General features: G+C 38.9%; 1 protein-coding gene across 3 annotated transcripts in view; it reads left to right on the top strand.

The window, feature by feature from the left end:
• LOC132844394 (uncharacterized) overlaps positions 1-22680 on the top strand; it is a 124230-nt gene extending 101550 nt beyond the window's left edge. Inside the window, exon 5 of one of the 3 annotated variants that reach the window (XM_060867786.1) lies at positions 22271-22680. In XM_060867786.1, coding sequence (XP_060723769.1) covers positions 22271-22319 — 49 coding nt within the window. In that variant the 3' untranslated portion in view covers positions 22320-22680. Of the gene's footprint in view, positions 1-3811; positions 3940-6032; positions 8207-22270 lie in introns of those variants that run through there. The other 2 variants (XM_060867785.1, XM_060867788.1) reach the window with 2 other exon arrangements.
• The last annotated feature ends 815 nt before the right edge of the window (positions 22681-23495 follow it).

Below are 23495 nucleotides of genomic sequence, written 5' to 3'. Positions count from 1 at the left end.
AGCATTGTCTTAGCAGTAGTATCTCTGGGGAGCTTTTCCATGCAGCGGCCATGCCAGCGTTCCAGTCTCCTACTGCCCATTGTCACAGTGTGTCTCAATCACCGCGATACACACGCACCACCCCTCTTTCTCAGCACAGCATCCTTTCGTCCTTATGACATCTTAACCTTTGGAAAAGTGCTCGCAGACAAGCATTTAAGAGAAAACACGAAAACAGCCTTCCTCCTGACCTTTCCGTGCTGTGTATTCTTATTCGGTTTCTTTTAAGAAGCAGAGATGCCTATTAATTTATTGTAGCAAGTTATTAATTGAGGGAAATACAACTGAGCACATCTTTAGTTTCTAGTCAGGGGATATTAAAATTGTGGCACTGCTATACGTCAAATATAACCTAAAGAAATTCCACTTAGAACCATTCTGGAGAATGCTACAGGGATTGAATCTTCCTTCTGCTTTTTTTGTAGTGTGCATCTGCCAGCAAAATCTACTTTATCTTCAACAATGCCACATAGTAGACAGCAGAGGTGTTGTTTTGGACTTTAAACTTGGGTTTAAATTGCTGTTGTCTTATCACAGAATAACCAAGAGGAAGACTTTCATAGGGCTTCTGATCATTCTGTTAGAAGCTCTGCTATTAGAACACACCTTGTTTCTCACAGATAAGGGCAATTAAAGATTTTACCATACTGTGGAATGGCCTGCTTTCTGAGATCAGTTGGATGGATTCTCTCGGCATTAGAAACAAACTACAGTCTGTAATTGTGTAAGGATCTGATTATTGAGCTGATAGTGTCATAAATTCTCCTTCTGACTTTTGTGGAATTTATTTTGGGGGCTGTTCATGTCTTGTGTATTTTTCTAGTCCCATTGTCATTGATGCATTAACTAGTTGTCATCCACATTTGCCATGTTAGCTTGTCAGTTATGAGTTTTTATTTTTTCTCCTGCTCTTTCTTTGTATTTTATGCAAAGTTTTATTTTGTCTATACTGGTTCTTGACTCTCTCCTGTTTTCATTGTCTTACAATTGGATCATTTTAGGTTGTTGCCCTTTGTCTGTGTTGTGATTCTTGCTCTTGATGTAAACTAACACGTTTTTTACTTTTATCCTGCCTCCAACTTCTGCACAATACAAACAGAACCTTTAAAGGCACACATGAATTAGACAGTACTTTGGCTAAATGTATTTCTTGTCCTAAATCTGTGAATACGCTGTGATAATATAGTGAATCACTGAATATACTGGAGTTCATTGATTTTGCATTAATTCACATTAAGTCACAACATCAGGAAATCCTGCAAGGAGTCATAGATCCCACCTTGTACTGATTGGTCCAGAATTTTCACATTTCCCTTCCTTTACAGGCCCTGTAGCAGCTACGAACATGTTCTCTATGTAAATATATAATAGACACCTGCTAGAATATGTTCAGAACTTATCACCAGTTATTATAAAAAGTGTCACTGAAACCACCTTTATAAGATTTTCATTTAGAGAATGACTATAATAGACAATAGGTTTATTGTGAATTTTATTGTTAAGCATAATTATTTATTTTATTATGTTTTTGGTTGCTGATACCATTTCCAGAAATTGCACTCTTTATCATTTAATACACTATGGTATATAATCTGTTGTTTCCTAGTGTATGAGAATGAAGACATATAGAGGGCAGCACGATTCCAGGTTGAAATTTGGAAGCTTGACTGGCCCGTTAGTTAGTGTATCTCATTAGCAATCAGCTCTTTTACAACAACATCTCGACAAGAACACACTGCATACACAAACTCCACATCAGTGCCTTCCTCCTTTTTCATTTACACCCCCCCCACCCAATAATGCTCATCGCCTTATCTGTCACTGCTGCTTAAATAATGTAATTAATGAGTTAATTAACATTTCCATAATCTATTTTAATAAATCTCATGCGGCATAATGAGATATTCCAGGCTTCAGGCAATGACAATGTGCACTGGAATGCTGCTCAGCTGGGACAGGGAGGGAAAGGGGGTGGGTGTGGGTTTTAAGAGCTCTTCTTCATGAGTCGAGACTCACTCTGACAGTGTGGAAAGAAGGAGGAGGGGATGAAAAGATGTATGAAACACTGATGATGGCAGTTGGAAAGAGAACTTGACCCTGACAAATGTCACTGGACTTACTGGTTATGCACAATGAACATCCTGTGGCAGTTTTCTGTCTTCTTTCGTCAGCGAGCCAGGCTTCTCGTATTCTGAGCTTTCCAGTCTCGGACGATCTGCCACATCAAGTTTACCATGCCATCATGGCTTCTGTCTGACAATGCTACTTGAGTTTGTGTAAACAGTGCAGGAAATGAAGGCTGAGCAACCCGTTGTAAACGACTCAAATCTGTATGACACATATAGGGGGGAAAAACAAGCAGTCAACAAGCATCTTACATGAGTGAGGTCACAACACAACAGATCCAGAGCAACTTCACTAGAGAAGAAATGCTATGTGCAGAAAGTGAATCCAGTTCAGACCTGCAAGAGTTATGCGGATAAACAAAAGAAATACATGTTTGTATCATATTAATTTGGAAATATATTGAGCATCCAGGGAACCCATCATTTAAACCTAGAAAATTCCTGTCCTGTGCATTGCCTATAGTATTTATCTTTACACTAAAAATGTAAACTATATACTGTAAACTGTATTGCTCAGAAATACATTAAAAATAAATAGAGCAGAAGGTATTGAACAATGGCTGATCAACCCTGGTAGCTTGGAATTGGAAGGTTGTGAGTTTGAATCCCAGGTCCACCAAGCTGCCACTGCTGGGCCCTTGAACAAGGCCCTTAACGCTCAGTTGTATAATATTAGATTAAATATAAGTGGCTCTGGATAAGGGTGGCTGCCAAATGCTGAAAAGGTAAATGACTGAAAACAACTGTAGTCCAGTAAAAATGATTTTACCTGATCAGGAGATAGATAGGAGTTCTTTCAACAAGCCCATTGTTAATTTGGATTTTAACCCAACATATCCTGCTGTTCCATGTGTCCATGTTTCAAATCTTTTATGGCAGAAAGATTTTGAGAAATCATTGGGAGTGACATTTGGGCAAAGGCCCCGAGCCATATTTTCAAGATGTTTGGAAAGAAAATACAAGAGGAGCGATGGTGAGATGGCAAGATGGATTACTAGCGAGGCGATACTGTGAACTTCCTTATCTGCTGACAGCTTGGTTACCGTTAAGAACACGAAATGTGTTTTTCAATTCAGCACAAATGGAGTTCTGCTTTGTCCCTGCAGACCTTCATTACAGAACTGCACGATCAGACCAGATAGCTGCAAATAACAGCTTAAAAATAACTTCAGAACATTGCCTGATTTGGTCTGTGATTCCAATTATATTGGCTGTTTACTTTGGCAAACACTTTTGACCATAAATGTGAGAAAGTTCTGTTTATTGACAACCTCACCTGAAGGACTTTAAATTTTTAATTCAAATGACTTCTTGCTCTGGCATGGGACATGTGTGATTTTGTCTGGGTGTTATGGTGTGAGAAGGAAAACACTTTTCAATGGCATGAAAGCATTGTTTTGAACCCTAAGGTCTTTATATAGCAGTGACACCATGTACTACCTGAACACTCTTCACTACTTATCAGAACATTTCTTACTTAATAAAGTGAGAATCAATTGTCACACGTCACTGCACCTCTATGACCGAGAACATCCACTGGACAGTCATGGTGTCCTCCTGGAGCTAAATGCTACAAGTGTGTACCTAAGAGCGATCATGTACAAATTACACTCTTCTATCTCTACATCTCTATTTCTTTGTTTCAGGTTGCCTGGCAACCTGTAGTGGCCCAGCTCTCCAAAACCGAGATGTTCTTGATTGCCAGAGTGAATGACTGTTGTAATGAATCTCTCTCTGAAAAATACTTAGATATGGATGCCCTCATGAGACACCAAGGTGATGACATGACAAGCCTTACATGACCTCACTAGTGCACTGAGCAGACCGAGAACTATCTCAAATACAATATATAATTAAATATTTCAAGGTTTCCTATTTTTGTAGTGTTCTTATTAATTTATGCTTGCGCTAATCAGGGGAACTTATTTGGAAGACATCAGAACAATAACAATGTATATATAGCATAGTCTTCTATATTTTAATTCAATTCAAGTTTATTTGGGTAGCACTTTTTTTACTTTGTTTAGTTTATAACTTTATTATCTTGGTTGATTTTCTTTTACACTTTTTTTTTTTATCATTTTGGTCAGCATTTGCTGTTTTTAAATGTGCTTTATTCATAAACATGCCTCATCCAAACTCGTTAGCCCACAGGGAATTTCTGACATTTTTCGCTCTAAACTTATTTAGACAAAAAGACACATGAGTCATAATGAAGCTGTTGACACTATCAAAAAAATCCAAATACGTATTATACACCGATAACAAAATAAATTAAAAACACGGAACCAGCACAGTAAAAGCAATGCCTACATAAACATTCCATACATTTCATATAACATTCAGATGTACCTGAATGTACTTTTATTGGACATGGGCAATAATCAGAGTTGAGGTATAAATGTGTAATGAAGATATAATGCTGAATATCAAACATAACTACAGACATAAATTTCATTCATTCATTCATTCATCCATTCATTCATTTTCTACCGCTTATCCGAACTATTCTCGGGTCACTGGGAGCCTGTGCCTATCTCAGGCGTCATTGGGCATCAAGGCAGGATACACCCTGGACGGAGTGCCAACCCATCGCAGGGCACACACACACACACACACACACACACACACACACACACACACACACACACACACACACACACACTCTCATTCACTCACGCAATCACACACTCACACACTATGGACAATTTTTCCAGAGATGCCACTCAACCCACCATGCATGTCTTTGGACCGGGGGAGTAAACCGGAGTACCCGGAGGAAACCCCCGAGGCACGGGGAGAACATGCAAACTCCACACACACAAGGTGGAGGCGGGAATCGAACCCCCAAACCAGGAGGTGTGAGGCGAACGTGCTAACCACTAAGCCACCGTGCCCCCCCATGTAAATAGCTGTGATGTTAAAAAAAAATAAATAAAAATACACAAAAGAGACTTTATAACATCTTTGAAACCTTTCCCAGAGAATAGCATCTCTCACACAAAGGAAAGAAGAATGCAATTAATAATAATAATAATAATAATAATAATAATAATAATAATAATAATAATAATAATAATAATAATAATGACACAAAAATAATCGCTTGAATTTGCCTGTAAATATTTAACTGCTCCGTTTTTATAAATGGATATAAAAGCACGAGATCTGACCAAGACGTATAAATATATATAATAGTGTGATTCAATTGTGACTGGCACATCTATGTATGCGCAAACCGTTTTCCTGCAAATCTTTTTTTTTTAAGTGTTTCAAAGTGCCAACAGTGCTAGGTTCAAAGTTTACACTTTAATATCACCTCATAAATGAACACCTCACCTTAAAAGTGATTCAATCAGATTCACTTTCACTTTGCTACCTTTCTTATTATCTCAGACACCTTTCGTTTTCCTTAATTATTTAACCAATTAAATGTGTCGGGATGACAGTCTGTGTGACATTTCAAACAGATTTGCTCATCTATAAAAAAAAAAAGTGTTCTAAGATCGACCAGCTCGGTCAGCACATATGCTCCATGGCATGTTCGAAGAAACAAACATTTTGATGCATCTTTCTGTAGAAGCTTTCTGTATGGATCCTTATAGAAAGGAGGCATGCATATGTAATAAAGAGTTTAAGACCAGTTCTTTTCGAACATTATCCGAATCTAATGTGGACATGCCTATGGATGTAATGACATGAAGTTCAAGAACTCAGTCTGTATCTTTTTTTCTTGCTTTACATACTACAGTAATGCAATAACTCTCTTACATGTCCCAGGTTTCCTTTCATTTACATTAGGTTATATTATATGTCCCACTACCTTTTTAGTGACATCATTTTCACTCATCTTTTCTCTCTCCTAAGGTTCTTATACTGCTACGTCACCAACCATTTCCGGAAAGCACAGTGGGCTTCCTTTAATCTTCAACCTCGAAATCTGGAGGAGGAGGAGCTGGAGGCTGAGGTCAGAGGTCACAACCACAGAGCAGATGCCCTCTGGCAATGGAAAAGCAGCCCTGCGGTGGAAAAGGCAAAGCAGATTGACTCACAGTGATTCATTTAACTTCTGGACAGGATGGAGTGTCTGCCTGCTGCCCTGATGGCTGCGTGTCAGCAGTACCAACCTGGCACAAGCAGCCAAGCATCACATACCCAGTCTCACATGGAATTCACAGGAATGTGAATAAAAATTATGAACAATTTCACGCAACCTTTACCTGGATCTTAAACATTCACAAAATGGCCTCTGTGTTGTTAGAATTATTTCAGTATCCTGAGAGTGGAAGGATATAAGGTTTTGCCTGTTTTCTCTCTTGTTGCACTTGAACTGAGTTAAAGCCAAAGTCTGTTGCTGTCCAAACAGCAACAGACTTTGCTGTTTGTTGGTGGGGGTCCAGAATTTCATTCCAAGCAGAAGCACACCTGATTCGTCTCAGCAAACTCTTGCTTAATGATTTATTATTGCTCAATCAGTTGAGTCTGATGTATTCTCACTAGTAGGAAGCATTCCATGATCGATGTCTCGTTTTTGCTGTTGAAGGCAAAATGTATGTTTATAAGTTGTATTATATAAGTTGTTATATTTAAATGCTTGATTTGATGATTGCACTTTTCACTTTTAAAGGAGATACATAGACCTCAGTCCAGACTTATAATCAGATAATAGTAGCTAAAGCATATCATGAGGAGGTGTACATTCATCTCTTCAGTATTCATGATGTTGACATGTAGACTAAGCATCCAGTGACTGTTGATTCAGATGCCGATTATCTAAGACAAAAAAAGTGTGGCAAAGTTGTACAGTTTTGCTGATTTCTCTTTTGTTCAATTATTCAAGTTAAATAGAAATACTTTATTGTGGTCAGTATTGTGGCCTCTGTGGTTTAAAGTATTCATCTTCAAAAATAAAACCTATGGTGTTCATTGGAAGATACTACAAACAGAGTACATGCAAAAAGAATTCATCTGAATTTCTTCGAAAAAATTGGGGTTGAGGATTGTGGGTTGGGGTTTATGTAATCTTACAGACCCAGTAACTTATGGTCATGCCAAATTCCCTGAACTACAACCTGGGCACGAGGCAGGAATTCACCTGGGCTGGGACACTAGTCCATCAAAGGGCAACACACACACACAAACACACACACGCACAAACATAAATAAACATTAATATTAACACCTAGGGGCAATTCACCTTAACCTTAAGGATTTCAAAGAAGAGAGATCATGCACAGAAACACCACACATGAGCTCAAGGACTGAACCACGGACCCTGGAGCTGTCAGACATCAACGATACCCACTGTAACACCATGCAGCTCATTATTTTACACATTCTTTATTATAAAACACAAGTAATCTTTTTAATGTCTTTTTATATTTTGTAAGCTTTGTAAGCTCTTACCTTTAATCAAGCTCTAAAAAGGACTCAAGTTATAGCCATGTATTGTGAAGATTACATTTTTCTTACATGCAGAATTTAAAAAATAGACTCTGCACTAGAAACAAGCTCATACGGGGTTAATTCATCAGCAAATATGATACGTTTCTGAACTGTGCTAAGTGTGATTTGACCTTTACTCTTAATTAGATTTGTTTCAAATGAGAGTAAACTGATAGTTCTGTTGTTTCTCCTTATAAAATTAATATTTTTTCAGTTTTGTGCCACTTTATAAAGAGCTGTTTGTTTTTAGGGAAACAGTCTTCGTATGCTTGAGATCTTGTTACATTCCTACATCAACAAATGTGAAATTATATGCAGCGTGACTGCAATACCCAGGTGTTTGCTGTTTAGGGGTGGTTTTAAAATTTGCTTTTCTTTTAAAAGCAGTGATTATATTCCTCCATGAATGTGGTCATGTAAATGTAATTTTCTGCTATTGGCAGCAATGGAAATTAAATTTTCGGCTATTGGCAGTAAAATATATGGTGTAAGTTGTAAAGTCATATGTTTTCACTTTTATATTGCTTACCCGGTATTTGTTTGGGATACCACTCTCATTTGACTGTGATATTGAGAAATAAAGTATTATTATATTATGTTGCATTTTTATGTTTTGTTTCACAGAGACTTGCTCATGCACAAAACTGAGTGAAACTATTCATCAACACTTTAAAGTAAATACCCGTGCACGGAAAGGTTTATACATCAGCAAGCCGAGTCAGTTGTTTAATTGGCACATGGCTAAAAGAGGACAGAGGATATATTTCTTTGTGTTTTGTTTCATTTCAGACTCGAGTAATACCATCCTTCAGCAGAACGATAAGGGGGCAGGGAGAGCGGCCCGAGGGCAGTCAGCGAGCCCTTGACTTTATCTGTGTGCACTCACAGCAGCTGTGATATAAATGGATCCTTTTTATTTGGTATCTCAGTGGCACTTCCTGTCTCAGTGGGCTTCCTCCTGTGCCAGACCTCTATGATATCCTGCACTGTGGCTCACTGTCTTTCCATAGTGATTGTGCGTGTGTGGGTGTGGATCAAGTGCCAGTTGGCCGCTGAGGTTGGGTAATGCCACAACAAAAACAGCAGCAGTGAGCATCAGAGGAAGAGTAAGAGTCTCCTGATATAGAGTGCAAGTCTCCGGTGAGTCCATGCCAGCACGGAGAGTGTGTTCTCTAGGCTTAGTGTGTGCACATGGGGCCAGATGGGCACTTTTATGAGTGTGTGAGTGTGGATTACTCTGTCTGCTACATCTGGGGCTCCACATGGCACAGCAGACTGCGGCCTTGCTGACGTCCATGCCCGCCGACACGGCGCTGGCACAAATGCCACCCGAAAAGGTCACATGCCCGAACTGCAGCCACGGCACTAATAGAAAGGCTTGTGCCAAGTCATGCAGAATCATGCTTGTGGTGTGAGGTGTTGGTGTAAATATAGGAAATACCTTTAGTTTTTTCTGAAGTTGACTCGAGTTTGAGTTTGGATAAATTTGGTCTTTAGTTTTAGATTAGAGTTCCGTTCGAGATAATCAGTACATTCAAATATAGCAGCAAAGACCAAGGCTGTATTCTGATCCTATTTTAAAATGCCCTCCTTGACTTTCACCATTAGCTCTTGGTTGAATCCTCACTGCTATTCTAAGCGTAATTTGAATACTAAATCTTTCCAAGTTAAGTTTGTTATATTACCACTCAGAAAACTGTACGTAAGTCAACCTCCAGGCTGCTGAGTAAAAAAATGGTGGATAGCATTTACATGACAGTATAAAAACCCATCGAGGATGAATTGTTAGACAAGGGAAGTGTGTTTCTCATGTGCTATCTCAGCTGGGACTAGATAAGGAGGTAAGGGCAGGTGGTGGGTGGTAAGTGATTTGCAGTTTGTCTTGGCTGTCTTAATGAGCACAGTGTGTAGAAACAATGTAAGAGTTTAATTCATTAGACCAGAGGGTATAATTAAAAGCTGAACATGTATCATTAAACTTGTTGTGGGTAACTTGTAGGTGTCCACTCGCTCTGTAGGATGGCCCACTGTGCCATTCGACTCCATTACTGATGAGGTAGCCTGATCGAGAAGCCAAAAGTGTTTTTCAATTTACATGAAGACCAGACTCTTGACTTCCTTCCTGGAAACAGAACAAAAATGCTCTCATCTCTTAACAGCAGTTCAGATAAGTAATCTGCTTTGGCGTAGCCAGACACAGACATCATAACTAGCTGTTAACCCACAGATGGCAATCTTACAAGAAACAGAACAGCTCTTGTTTCTGTCCTCTCTACCCTTCACCTCTCTCTCTCTCTCTCTCTGTCTCTCTCTCTCTCGCTCTCTCTCATATACACACACACTCTCTCTCTCTCTTTCTCAGTTACCTCACATGCATGTCATGCTTTGTCATTAAAGCAATTACAATGGTATGGTATGATAAGAAAAGCTGAAGTAAAACACAGCAATAGATAACGACACTACAAAAAAGCATCCCACAACATTGTGAATGAGTCATTATAAGGTATATTTTAATACGCTATACTTTTAACAAACTCTCACTGGTTGGCTTTTTTCTTTTTGTTTGTTTGTTTGTTCATTTTTCTCCACAAATTCTTAATATGCCCTGATTTTTCTGTACTGATGTAAGACATTATGCATTAAAGTGATGGTTGCTTGTGTGGAATAAACAAACCCCACTGCCATTTTAAACTCTTACTTCAGGCTCAATGACACACCTAACATGAACTTAACAAGGCTCTCATTCATGCTGAACTGTTTACTCCAAAGTCTAGTTTTGGGCTCTTCATGTCACATTACTCATGGCCTACAGGGACCGCAGCTACAGTAAAATCTATAGAACATAAGTACACTATTGAGCAGAAGTGGCCGTGTTCACAGCACTCAGAATGCATTATGTGTTGCTCTCACACACTTCGCTCTGTCTCTCTTGGGTTATATTTAGATTAAAAAAAAAAAACCTACAATTTCATTTCAAATATTTTCTCTTTGTATTTAAAATCTGAGGTTTTAGATTGGACTAATAATAACTGCTAAATGATTGTTACTTATTTTAAATGATATATAGTTAAGTATTCTATATATTTCATGGTGTGTAAGACATCAGCGATGAGGCATGAATTTGAAGGAAATGCTTCTCCAAGAGTTTAATATATATAATGTGGTCACCTCTAGGTTTGTTCTGTTGTACATTCTGAACTGCTTTTCTGCTCACCATAGTTGTAAAGAGTGGTTGAGTTACAGTAGTCTTTCTGTCTGGTCATTCTCATTCCTTCCCAGGCATCATCCTCCTGCAGAACTCCCACTTACCAGATATATATATTTTATTCTTTACAGACTGTTGTGTGTAAAAGTCCAAGGAGATCAGCAGTTTCGGAATGACTCAAACCAGGCCCTCCAGCACCAACATCCATGCCACAGTCAGAGTCATTTTTTTTTTATTTGATGAGAACATTAACTATTGAGCATTACTCTCTTGACCTGTGTCTGTATGACTAGCATTGTGCTGCTGCCACATGACTGCATCAATGTACTTTTATATGGTATTTGCTTGTTATTTGTATAATACTGCTTATCATTCATCTACACTAAACATTTTATCATGGTCAGAGCCTGTCCCAGTGTGATGCTTGAATACACTATGGATGGATTGCCAGTCTAACACATGGCACAATGCACAATGATTTAGAAAGGTAGAAGAACCTGAATGAAATCTACACAGACACATAGAGAACATGCAAAGCTCTTCACCAACAGAAATCTAAGCTTAGGATAATATTCATTCATTCATTCATTCATTCATTCATTTTCTACCACTTATCCGAACTACCTCGGGTCACGGGGAGCCTGTGCCTATCTCAGGCGTCATCGGGCATCAAGGCAGGATACACCCTGCATGGAGTGCCAACCCATCGCAGGGCACACACACACTCTCATTTACTCATGCATTAAATGCTTGCTGTAAAAGCATAAATATTATAGATAAACAAAGACAACATATAGGGTCATTTTAGTGTGTTCCAGTGCTAATAGAACAGAGTGTTCATGTGTTCCAGGAGATAAACAGATGTCTCATTCTTTGACGTGTAGGTTTCTCTAGGTGAAAGCATCATGCTGAGATTTAACTGCAGGTGGAACAGAGCATGACTCTGAAGCACTACGGCAGGTCTGGAAGTACAGACGCTCGTGCCAAATGTCCAGTACTTGGTACCGTAGGGGACTTTTGATCTGTAACTCACACACAGAGATCTGAGTGCATGTATCCTGACTTCATTTACGGTAAATATAGAAAACTATGCAATATGGTCTAAGATGAAATATATATATTTATATAAGATTTAAAAGATTTATATAGATATATACATACATGAAGCCCTAAAAAGTCTTTACGTATTATTTATTATTATGTACATGTTCTTTCTGGAAACATTTCACCTGATCGCACGTTTTTTGAGAAATGAACTAAATGCGAGTGACATCACGTGATTAATATGTGACAAATAAATAAAACCATTGTCCTACATGAAAACTTAAACCTGTCAATGTAAATGAACCGATCATATATTAGACATGAAAAAATAAAAGCACATGCATCGAATTTCAAATGTCTACATGTAAAAATGTTTGAAACATCCCAAGCACACGATGTGTAATGTTCCCATGCAAATCATGTGATTAGTCACAATCTGCTTGTGTAACTCATCTTATTAGTTGCTACCTATTATTATGCTTAGCAAACTTTGTTGAAGGACAAATCTATATTAATGAAGAATCTGTGAAGTACAAAAGAGTAGTTTTATAGACTGAGAACACTCCCAAGGACTTCTTCACCATGATATTCATGTTTATAATCCTCTGTTAATGCCTGATGAAAGTTCTCTAAAATGCAAAATATTTAGATCTATTTTCTTGCCTTATAAAGAAGCCCATCCACTCTGAACAGTGTAGATTGCTCAGCGCCAAGCCTTGTGTCCTAAATGATTAAAATCACATCATGCTGTTAATGCCGCAGGTATTAATATGACATCAGTCCCGACTCTATATATAGCCAAACTCCAGTTCCAGCTAAAACAGATGATTAGAATATATAAACATGGGAAAGAACTAGCTGTTTATTTTGGCGTTACCATTTTAAATATCACCAGAGCAGTTTTTATTCAAAGCAGAAGTGTTTTATACAAAAACGTTTTCATAAAAAATGCATGGGCACAGTTAGCTTGTATGTTATAATTTGTTTCTTTAGAACATGAGCCATCTCTAATTAAATCTTTAAAATATTTGCCAAACAAATAACAGCGAATGTCATGAGTGCAGTGAGGTCAGTGAAGAGTTCACACTGTTCTGTAAGTCTATATTTGTAGATTCACTGCCAGACAAAAGTTTTGAAACACATTTCTTCATTTCTAATTTCTTTTTCTTTTTCTTTTTTTTTTTCAATGTATAACTCACCCCTGTTGAATTCTTAAATCTGATTGGTCAGAAGTGGTCCATTAACTTTCTATAACAGCAGCTCACTACGTCCAGAAGCAAGGTTTAAATGAATGCGCTCATTCATATTGATTATGTTATCATTGCTGGAGATTTCTCAGAGGAATCTCCGCGTGGTAACACCCAGGTGTGAAGCTCTAACGTTGTTTTCCAAAATTGGAGACGCTCTGTCTTTGTGAAATGACAAGCTGCAAATTTTTCTCATATCAAACTGTAAGAGAGAGAAAACAAAGGGTGTGTTCAAAAGGATGTTATGTTGTTTTTGTAATGAGTAAAAAATAAGATTTCTTGGTACATGTAAAGGAGGAATAAAAAATTTCAAGACATGCTGTTACTGGAAAATAATCAACTACAGGGTGTAAAGTGTTATTACGTATTGTTAGTGAAAAACCTCAAACAAAAAGTATTTCCCGTGCACTATACTAAAGAGAGAAGATAGATAAAAGATAGATAACAGAGCACACTAGTTTAGCATATTTGAATCACACCTCCAGGGATAGGGGTTCGATTCCCACCACCACGCTGTGTGCTTTGAGTTTGCATGTTCTGCCTGTGCTTCAGGGGTTTCCTCCCGGTACAGCAGTTTCCTCCCCCCATGTTTCAAAGCCATGTACTGTAGGCTGATTTGCCTCTCAAACTAGTGTGACTTTGTGAGTAATTGCACCTAGTGATGGACTGGTTTCCTGTCCACAGTGTCCCCTGCCTTATGCCTCGTGTCCCCTAGGACAGGCTTCATGCTCCCCAAGACCCTGTGTAGTATAAGCGGAAAAGAAAATGGATCAAAATAATAAAAGGTAGGGTGGTTTAAATAACAATATATATCTGTATACATATATTCATAAGTCATCACTGTGGTAAGATTCATGACTTCAATAAATAAAAGCAAAAAATAAAATAAAATAATAATAATAAATTACTCATGCCATTTATTTATTTAGTACCACCAGATATTATATATTAATACAAGTTATTCCTGGAACAAATATATTCCTGTTCAACAAGCTAAAAGATCATTAGTAACCATTCTCCTGACAAATGCAGTATTACTAGGTGACGTGCAAATATCCAAACATGTTGCTGTAAAGACCGCTGTGGATTGATTAAATAAATTATGCTTAGTATGTATAAGGCTTCCTGATAGACAGTGACATAACAGCACTGCCACTACACCGAAAGAGACATGTGTCTGACCTTGATTTACAGAAATTATGCATAGCATCAGAGGTCTTTGAGATACAGACTGACAGTCTGGCGCGCTGTACTGATTTGTCATGACATAAAACCGTGTTGGACTACTTATGGCCAGACTCACCTGATCACCTGTCAAACTCCGGCTCCCAAATAATGCCAAGACAGAAACATGGTCCTGCTGCTGCGATCTGCATGATCTGGGAATTGAGTTTACCGGAGCAATAATGCAACACCACCAACAACAACAGTGCTTGGTTTGACGTAATAGGGTGGTGTAAAATAATACAGAGTGTCGTATTCGAACTGATGATTCCTTCACTGTCTGTCCTCTTGTTATAATAGAAACCTGAAAGTCCAAATTCAGTCATTTCAAGATCCAACAAAGCATAAGATATTTGTGTGTGTGCCATGCGTAAGTGACCTCTTCTTCAGCTTCGTCTTTCACCTGTAATCTGATGTGCTGATACGTGGAGGAGCGAGAACCGGCTGGAGCTTCTGCTCATGATTTATGATTGAGGACATGTTCATAAAATATCAGAACAATCGCAGCTCTGCTGGGAGAAGATACCAAAGTATTACGTACATCATGCAAGACAGAAAGGCTGGGCTGTGGAGAAGCAGCGAGCTGGTAATAAGACGCCTGTCCTCGTGTGTGTCCTCTCTTCCATTTTAAACAGTGTGTGTATCACTATGTGGATGTGTTTGTGTGAGTCTTTTGCTTGTTTGTTTGTTTGTTTTCTTGTGTGCTAAAAGAAACTGTCCTTTTTGTCTTCTAAAGCAGAAACTTGGGACATACTGTATATGCATGGATTATACCACAGATCTCACTTCTGATTTTTGATTAATTTTCTGTAACAGCAGCTCAGATTTTGATTACTGCAAGGTTTATATTCAGGAACTCATTCTAATTGGTTATTGCTTCTATAGTAACAGAATACACAAGGACTTGAATAGAAATTGCTGCCAAAATCCTGTAGTACAAGAGTAATAACACTCTTCAGGAGGTGCTTTTAGTCGAAACCTCAGCTTGGCTAAGTCTATTTCACATCTAAGTTGAGTCCACTTAACATTATACCCTAAGGTGTTTTATTCTTTTTAGACACAATTTCTTGCACCTAAAATGTTAAAGACTACAATAACATTGCAGATTTGTTACCTTTTTTGCATTTGTCAATTATATAAGCCGATACTTTAGTGTTTTTATGGTAGTCATGCTACTCCAAAGATCCTACAGCTGATCTCAGAGTATATTATCACAGAAATAGTGATCAGCCAAATAAAATGTATATTTTCTGTATGCAGAGAATAAAACGTGGCTTTTAGCATTAAATAGTTCTATATAAAGTCTTTGTAAAGAAAAGCTTAAGAGATGAAGATAAGGACTGTTTAAAACATTTATACTTATACAACCAAGAAATATTGATATTGATTTTTGACTAAGCTTCAGAATTCACAGATGCACATCTTCATATTTAACTAATTGCCCGGATAGAAAGGATGTCATATTTTAAACGTCATTTTTGTATTTTTGAATGAAGGCCGAATCTTTTGTGTTACTGTAAAACCACGTAAAACGAAAAAGTGTTTATGTGAAGGACTGGAGCTAAATGTCTCTCCAGCATGGACCTCACCTGACCTTTCGAAACACATTAGCTGAAGTGAGGTGTCTTTGTTCCTGCAGCTCTTTCCCCTGCATTCCCACTGACAGTGAAACATAGAGGGTGTAGGCCACCGAAGAAAAGCTTTTACGCTCGTGTCGGCTAAAGAAATTTCACACAAGCTGTTATATCACTGCTGAAGTCGTCAGGGCCGACGTCAGTGTAGGAATGCTGCATCTGCTGGATATATTCTTTAAAAAATTCCTTTAAAAAAAATAGTGGTGCTCGGGTGCCTGACGAACTCTGTGTCATTTTGCAGCTAGGGTTGATGGATTTGCCAAGCGAGTGAATGGACGAACAGCAATTTATATGTTAAAAGTACCTCCAAGTGCCATGATGTAGCTTTCAACACGCACACTTAATTCCACTTCCATCATTACTGTTCTGGAAATGTCAACGATTTTCTGTCAGGTTGTCGTGCCCAAACACAGAAATCATCTTCAAGTAACACAGTGTTCTAGTGAGACAAATTTCACATGACATGAGCAATTGTGTGCCGACACCACGCAAATTTAGAGTTGTGTGAAAGTCAGGAGAGATGTGTAATTCTTTTGTTTCCAGCATAAAAAAATATTGCCAGTTGCTGGATTCCACTAGGAATGTTTTAACAGGGAGGTTAATTCTGTAATTAATTAAAGGAATCACAATTCAGTAAGCACTTCAAATTAATCTTTGGAGACTTTCGTTCACACGTTTGACAGAGTTTTTCACATCTTGGGCATGGCGGAAATTACAGTTCGTCATCGTGATGATCATTTTCTTCTTCTTTTGCACTATTTCTGGAGTTGAGCTATGGCACTGATCTTGTCTCTACTTTTCTAAAACACAGCTTGCCTCATCATGTCACCTATGTGCGACATCTCATTGGGAACATGACATAAGACATGAGAGTGGGTGTGTGCTGTTAGTCAGTTCTGCTTGTAAAGCATTGGGATGGGAAGGGGTGGAGATGTGGGGTGGAGATGGCGGGGGTTCATGAGGATGCACAGAAGATCGACAGACAGTGTAACATTTGTGTGTCGTGCCTCCAGGGTGTGAGCAGAGTTGTAATGTTGCATTATTTACTTTTAATGATGCAACCGCTAGGAAGGAGGATATGTGCCAGAAGTAAGTATGTTTTTAGTGCAATGTTAATTGGCTGCGCAATAAAGCGAATCATGAAGTAAAAAAAAAAAACCTGCTATCTGTTAAAATGCTGAGATCAGCATGGCAAAAACAAAGAAAAACCTCTGTGTGTGTGTGTGTGTGTGTGTACTTTTTTACTGTGTGGTTAAAATATATTTACATTTCAAATCACTGTGCATGTATTTGTACCTGTATCAGCTTGGCCATCTGCATCGGCATTAAAACTCAAAAACTTGTTTTCTTTCAAAGTGGGGGACTTTCCTGTTTCTCAGGGCTAGCAGTGCCATGAAATATTTGTACAGTGTGCTCATGGCTTTACCTCTCATTAGGCTAGAGAAGAGGCCTCGGGCCACTAAGGCAGAGGAACCACACTATAAATACTCGAACTGGGCGGCTCGGTGTGCAGCATGCCGCCATTTGGCGGGTGATAAGGCGCTAATTAGTGGCTCTTAGCAGGAATACCACTTGTGAGGAACGCAGCTCATGTTGGCGTTGTCACCGAATGATCATACCAAACCCCCCTCCTCCTCTTTCCTCCTTCCCTGCTTCAACACTTGAAAGATGTTCCTATTAACACTGGCAAGGAGAAATCTGTTTTTTCTCCCCAGCCTGACAAATGAAGCTAGTGGAGTCAGTAGATTAAGATAAGAACTTATCTTCTGCTTCAAGACAGAATTTTATGTGTTTTGTTTTTTTTTCTCTCCCCTCTCTCCTCCTTGTTCCCTCCCTGCAGTAATTAGGGGGCTATGTGGTCAGAATCAACTGATAGGGGTTTTAACCCTGTCACATGCTGAACTTTATCACCAAAGGGGTGGGCAAAGACAAATTCTAAAACTCATTTACACAGAAGAAAGAGTGGAGAGACTCCCTAGAGACGCTCTCACTCTCTCTCTCTCTCTCTCTCTCTCTCTCTCTCTCTCTCTCTCTCTCTCTCTCTCTTTCTTCTCATCTCCCTTCAGGTAAATGTGATGAGGGTACTCTGTCCGACGTTGTCTTTCTTCCAGCTGCTCTTATTAAAGCGCACATGGATCTTTGGGGTCAGTGAACACTGTAGCTCTTCCGTGCTTGAGAGCATCACTTAGAAATTCAAGAAGGCTTCAGCGGAGGACATCCCTGAGATATTTAAAATGCCCTTTTCAAGTTCAGCACTAGCAGACTGTGTTCGGTATTGCTGGAGAAAAAGGCGACAGCAACATACGCTACCTGATCATATAGAACTAGATAGCAAACAGACTTTAATACTTTAGCAGATCAGAGCTTCGACACAGCCTGTATCTGCTCAAGCAGAGATCAATTGGCCATAATATTGAGTCCAAGATTTCTTAAGATGTTTTTTTGGGCCTGTTGAACTTAAGCCAAGCTAAATATTTGATCGAATGAGCCAGGCTTGGATGCCTCTAATCTATATTTCTTACTCTTATCACATTAATGTGTGAGTTGCCTCTGCTCTTGCACTGCAGGCAGCTTCACTCATCCTCACATTCTTTCTGATTAGCTTTTGTGCCTTGCTGGGCTTCATGCAAATCATCTAAACTTCAGTTCAAACTAGTGGACATGGTGATTTGTAACAGATCCAAAGAGCGTTTGGTCGTTCCTTTAAAAGTTCCTGTGTCACACAAAGCATCGTGTTGATATTCAGAGCTATCTGACCCTACTAATTACTTTAGCTGAAACTAGAAACAAACCAAAAGCTCAGAAAACTGAAGTGCTCGTTTACTCGCCTCTGAGGTAGCAAAAACGTCTTTCTTTTTTTTTTTTAGATCAGGAGGGACTCTTAAATAATGAAACAAGAAGCAAAACACATTATGCTTCCCATTTTAATGGTGTTTAAGTGAGGGTAGCTACATGAAAGAGCTTCACTGGGACCTCGATGGCATGTGTGGCTGTTGGGCACGTTGATGTGGCTTTGATGTGAGCCCTAACAAGCTTGGCACTCGGCTCTAAGGCATATCAAACCCAGCCTGACTGAGATGAGTATTCCATCTGTGCGAGACGCTCTTGGTAGTTGTGCCATCTATACCTTTAATTTGATATTCTCTAATTTCTCAGTGTGGGTGCTGGTTAAATAAAAAGCCCAATAACTTAGCTGTGGATGGTCTTTTTTTCTTTAGTTCACTGTGCTCAGCTTGACCATCAACCCTCTAAGAGTTGTCATATTATCAGTGCACAATGTAACAAGATCAGAAACTATTTACATATCGGAATCGTACGGCACCAGCGAGCATTAATAATTGAGATGGCGACAAAATCAAAAAGACTGAGCTTTTCAAATTGTGGTTTGATGTCGCTGTTGACTGAGAGGCATTGAGCAGTGCTATGAACACAATTATTTCAATTCTGAACATTTTCTGGAAGAAGACGATCCATAAACAAGCATGCAGTAAAAGGATTGTCAACAGATCCCTCTGTAAAACATGCATCCGAAATCCCAGAGTTTATGTTTTCTGAAATGGTTAATGGGATCGTAAAATAAGCTCCACTTTCCGTATTGAAATACAGTATTCAGTAACTAAGTAACATTTCACAGGACAATGCAGCAGTTCTCAATTAGACCAAACCTGATTCCTTTGACAAACCACATTAGTTGGGCTGTGCTCTTTGTGTCACTCGCAGCAGTTGTATGCCTGCCACATTGATGGATAGCAGTGAACTGGGACGAGACGGTTTACAATTGGCCAGGAACATGGACAATTATTAGCCATAAGGCTTAGATGAGCACACAGAGGCCTTCAATACATCAAACACAATCTTGAGTAAATACTGCCTTGTCATTTATCTGTTTGCTCTGCAGCTGGGTGTGCATGTGGCATTGTTTCGTCCAATTCATTCACAGTTCAACTGATGGTAAATGTAATAAAACGCTCTGAATGGTGATGGATTCAAAAGAATGTCTGAGAGAAGCATACTTTGTCCTCTGTCTAAGATCCAGAAAGGAGATAATCTCAGGTTCTCTGGAATAGATCTATATTGTATTTCAAGATGCTATCTATGCAAAACTGAAGTCTCTGGAAACAAAAGAGGTGCAAAAAACTACTGTAGCACACTTACTCATTTGGAAGATACTTTTATCAGCATGTTACAGTTGAAGGTTATGGGCTGTGCTTGGGCCCAGCTTGGCAGTGCCAGGATTTGAACTTACAACCTTGCACTTAGTAGCCCAGAGCCTTTAACTGCTGAGACACTGCTTGTCATAAGATAGCTTGAGAAGTCATCATGTAATGGCTGCTGGTCTACAAGCATTTGCATTAGACGATGCCCTTCCAAAAGGAGACATCTGAAATGTGATGGCTTCAATAAAGAGTCCAAGAGAACTACGTGACATAGAATTAGCTAATGAAGTTTATTTTACAGATAGGACTGACTATATAAATTACCCACGAGGCAGTGGTGGAGAGGAAGTGGATAAAACAGATGAGCAAAAATACACACACAAAAAAAGGCGTATCGACCTACAGCTTGAAGCTTTCTCCCCCAATCAGCCATTAGCACTAATAAAACACACATTCACACACCAGAGACGTTCAGACCATTGATCTTCAAACACCAGTGTGTCTGTAATCTCGAGCAAGGTGTTTAATAAACCTTACACATAAGGAGATGGAGGGGAAAATGGTTACAATGCTGTATATATATTTTAACTGGCTTTCTCCTAGGGTAAGAGGTTAGGATGAAGATGCCCTTGGCACAAATGGATCTGCATGTTCATTTGGTATATTAAGAGAGGCACACAGCTGAAGAGTCTTCATTACAATTGTAAATTTCTGCCCCAGGGCCTCCAGCCCAGTGCTAGATTACATGAGGTCTGTGCTCACGGACACAGCCTGGGTCTGATTGAGAGTCCAGTGCACCTAATTAATTTCATTAGAAAGTGAAGTCATCTTCTAGCAGGAATTAATATTTGGAGCGTCGTGCCACTAATTCATTTCCAGATTTAATTAGCTCTGAGAAGAAATGTTGCTTGGGCAAAGAGGACTTTTTAATTATCAGCTTGGATAAATTTGAAAATGTTGATGCCTGAGGGTTGAGTTAATTAAAACCTGCATTATTTTAACTTTAATTAGTTCCCATCTTTGTTTTGCTCTGCCATATGGCCATGTCCTGTAGTCAAATTTAGTTAATTAAGCTAATTAAGCTAATCATTTTAATTACTCAAGACATTGTGATTGGATAGACGAAGACTACAAGTTTATGGCCTACTACTTGTTTTTCATTAAGTTGAAGGGACAGTTATTTCTGATTGCAGCTGGCAAGCTGCGTGGCACTCCAACAGACTCAGAGATATTAAGGACGAAGCATAATTGCGTTCCTTGATAAAAACAACATGTCATAAGCACAACTCTTTTAAATTTAGAGCTTCATCTATTAGCATTCTGTAAAACTGTGTGTGCTGGTCCAGAGTTCAGTCTGATTAAATGGTACAGAGGGTTCAGTGAAGTGAGAGAAGCCCCTTTCCATCTTTCTCCATCTCTCTCTCTCTCTCTCTCTCTCTCTCACCCTCCGGCCTTGCAGTCCTCCCAGCCTGTGATCTATTGCAAATGTAGTGACATACACACAGCTTTGAGATTAAACTTTATTAAATTCACTCATGTAAATTTATACAGTGTGTCATGGACTTCCAAAAACAAGGCTCTCCTGTGATTTCTGTCTTTTGCCTTGATGTCCAATAGTATGTTATATGTGACATTAGATTCCAACTTTGCACTCATTACAGTTTATGCTCAAACATTAGAATGAAGGATAACATTGATCAATCAATGTATAGGTTCCAGGGATTTTCAAACGCAAAGGACTCTCAAGATTATGCAGATTGATGATGAAATATCCATGGAGCAGCAGTTCCATGGTGGTAACACCTTGTTGTTGAGAGAGGTCAGAACAGAATGGACAGTCAGGAAGTCAACTATTTTACTCACCTACTACAACTGTGAATGCACAGCAAACCTTGAGGCAGATCGGCTACAACAACAGAAGGCCATATCAGGTTTCAGTCATGTCAAGCAAGAACAGGAATCTGAAGGCAGAGTCTCACTGAGAGAACAAAGAAAAGATCTGTAGATATTAATAATACGGGTGTTCCTAATAAACTGGACATGTTAATGAAAAGATTACATTATTTTATGTATTTTATGTATCTAAATGGGAATTTAACTAGGAAATAGGAAGCTTCATTTCACTTTTTCTTTTGTTTTTTTTTCACAGATTACAGAATTCTAACAGCACAGCCTTAAAGAGCCAAGGTGCAGGCTAGTCTTCGCTCACACACCAGGTTTGCTGCTCACACCTTGTTTAGGTCTGATGGAGGATCAGGGAGGAGCTGTGTGTGTGTCAGTTCATTCCACAAAGCCAGCTCAAAAGCAGCAGCTGTGTGCCGTCCTGCGATTGGCAACACACACACACACACACACACACACACACACACACACACGTCCTGTCCACTGACATATGCAGGGGCGGAGTGGCCTAATGAAATAACACATCCAGACATCATGTCAGTGGTCTCCATTATGGTTAAAGATTTTGGTAGCCACAGTCTGCCCACTTAGGTAATTTGTTTCTGTGTATAATCCCATTGCCTGCTATTAAATTAAACCAACTGGTCATTTGGGTTTGGGGGCTATAAATAAAGCCTGTTGCTATGAGACATGGGAAGTGTGTGTTGCGTCTCATTCGATTAAAGGGAAACCACTTCATAATTTCATCTGGAAAAGGTGACCTTGATTGCCAGGTGACCTCAGCGGGTCTGACTCCCACCCAGGCTAATGGCTAAAAGAGGTAATGTTAGTTGCTAATGTATTTCCTGCCTCATTCATATCCATGTCCTGTGATTTCCCCTGTCTTACTGCTTAAGCATACAAACACGCTCTGCTCTTCCTCTTTATGGACCATAAAATGATATATAAAAGATACAAATGATTCTCAACCAAAATACAGTCCACTTGGCTTTGGATTATATTCATTATATTCATATTTTAATCAAATTAAAATGAGATATTACTAAGAGCTATTTTAAAGTATTTTAGTATTAAATGCAGGTTCCACATATCACCTTATATTTAAGGTCTTAGTAGTTCATAAGCTCTCATATCCTGATAAATGAGATCCTAATGAAAAGTGCATTTAGAGGGTAAACCAGATAATCTTATACATATAAAACTCATAGACACACCTAATATCAACTCTAGTAAAATGTGTGTTGTGCGATAGCTGCCCAATTATTGAGGTCTTGCCCTTTGTTTCTCACAGGTAGGTTCTCATAGGTAGGTTCTCACAGGTAGGTTCTCACAATTTGGAGAATTTTGAGATTGTAATTTTGATGTTTTGATTATATGCTGTTCTGAGTATTTTAAGATTGCTTCTTGTTGAGATAATCCCAATAAAATTGTCTTTGAATCTCATAACAGATGTGCCAGAACATGTTCTCCCT

Source organism: Tachysurus vachellii, chromosome 4, assembly GCF_030014155.1.
Source record: "Tachysurus vachellii isolate PV-2020 chromosome 4, HZAU_Pvac_v1, whole genome shotgun sequence".
Taxonomy (NCBI): domain Eukaryota; kingdom Metazoa; phylum Chordata; class Actinopteri; order Siluriformes; family Bagridae; genus Tachysurus; species Tachysurus vachellii.
This window is presented reverse-complemented; position numbering and strand designations above follow the sequence as displayed.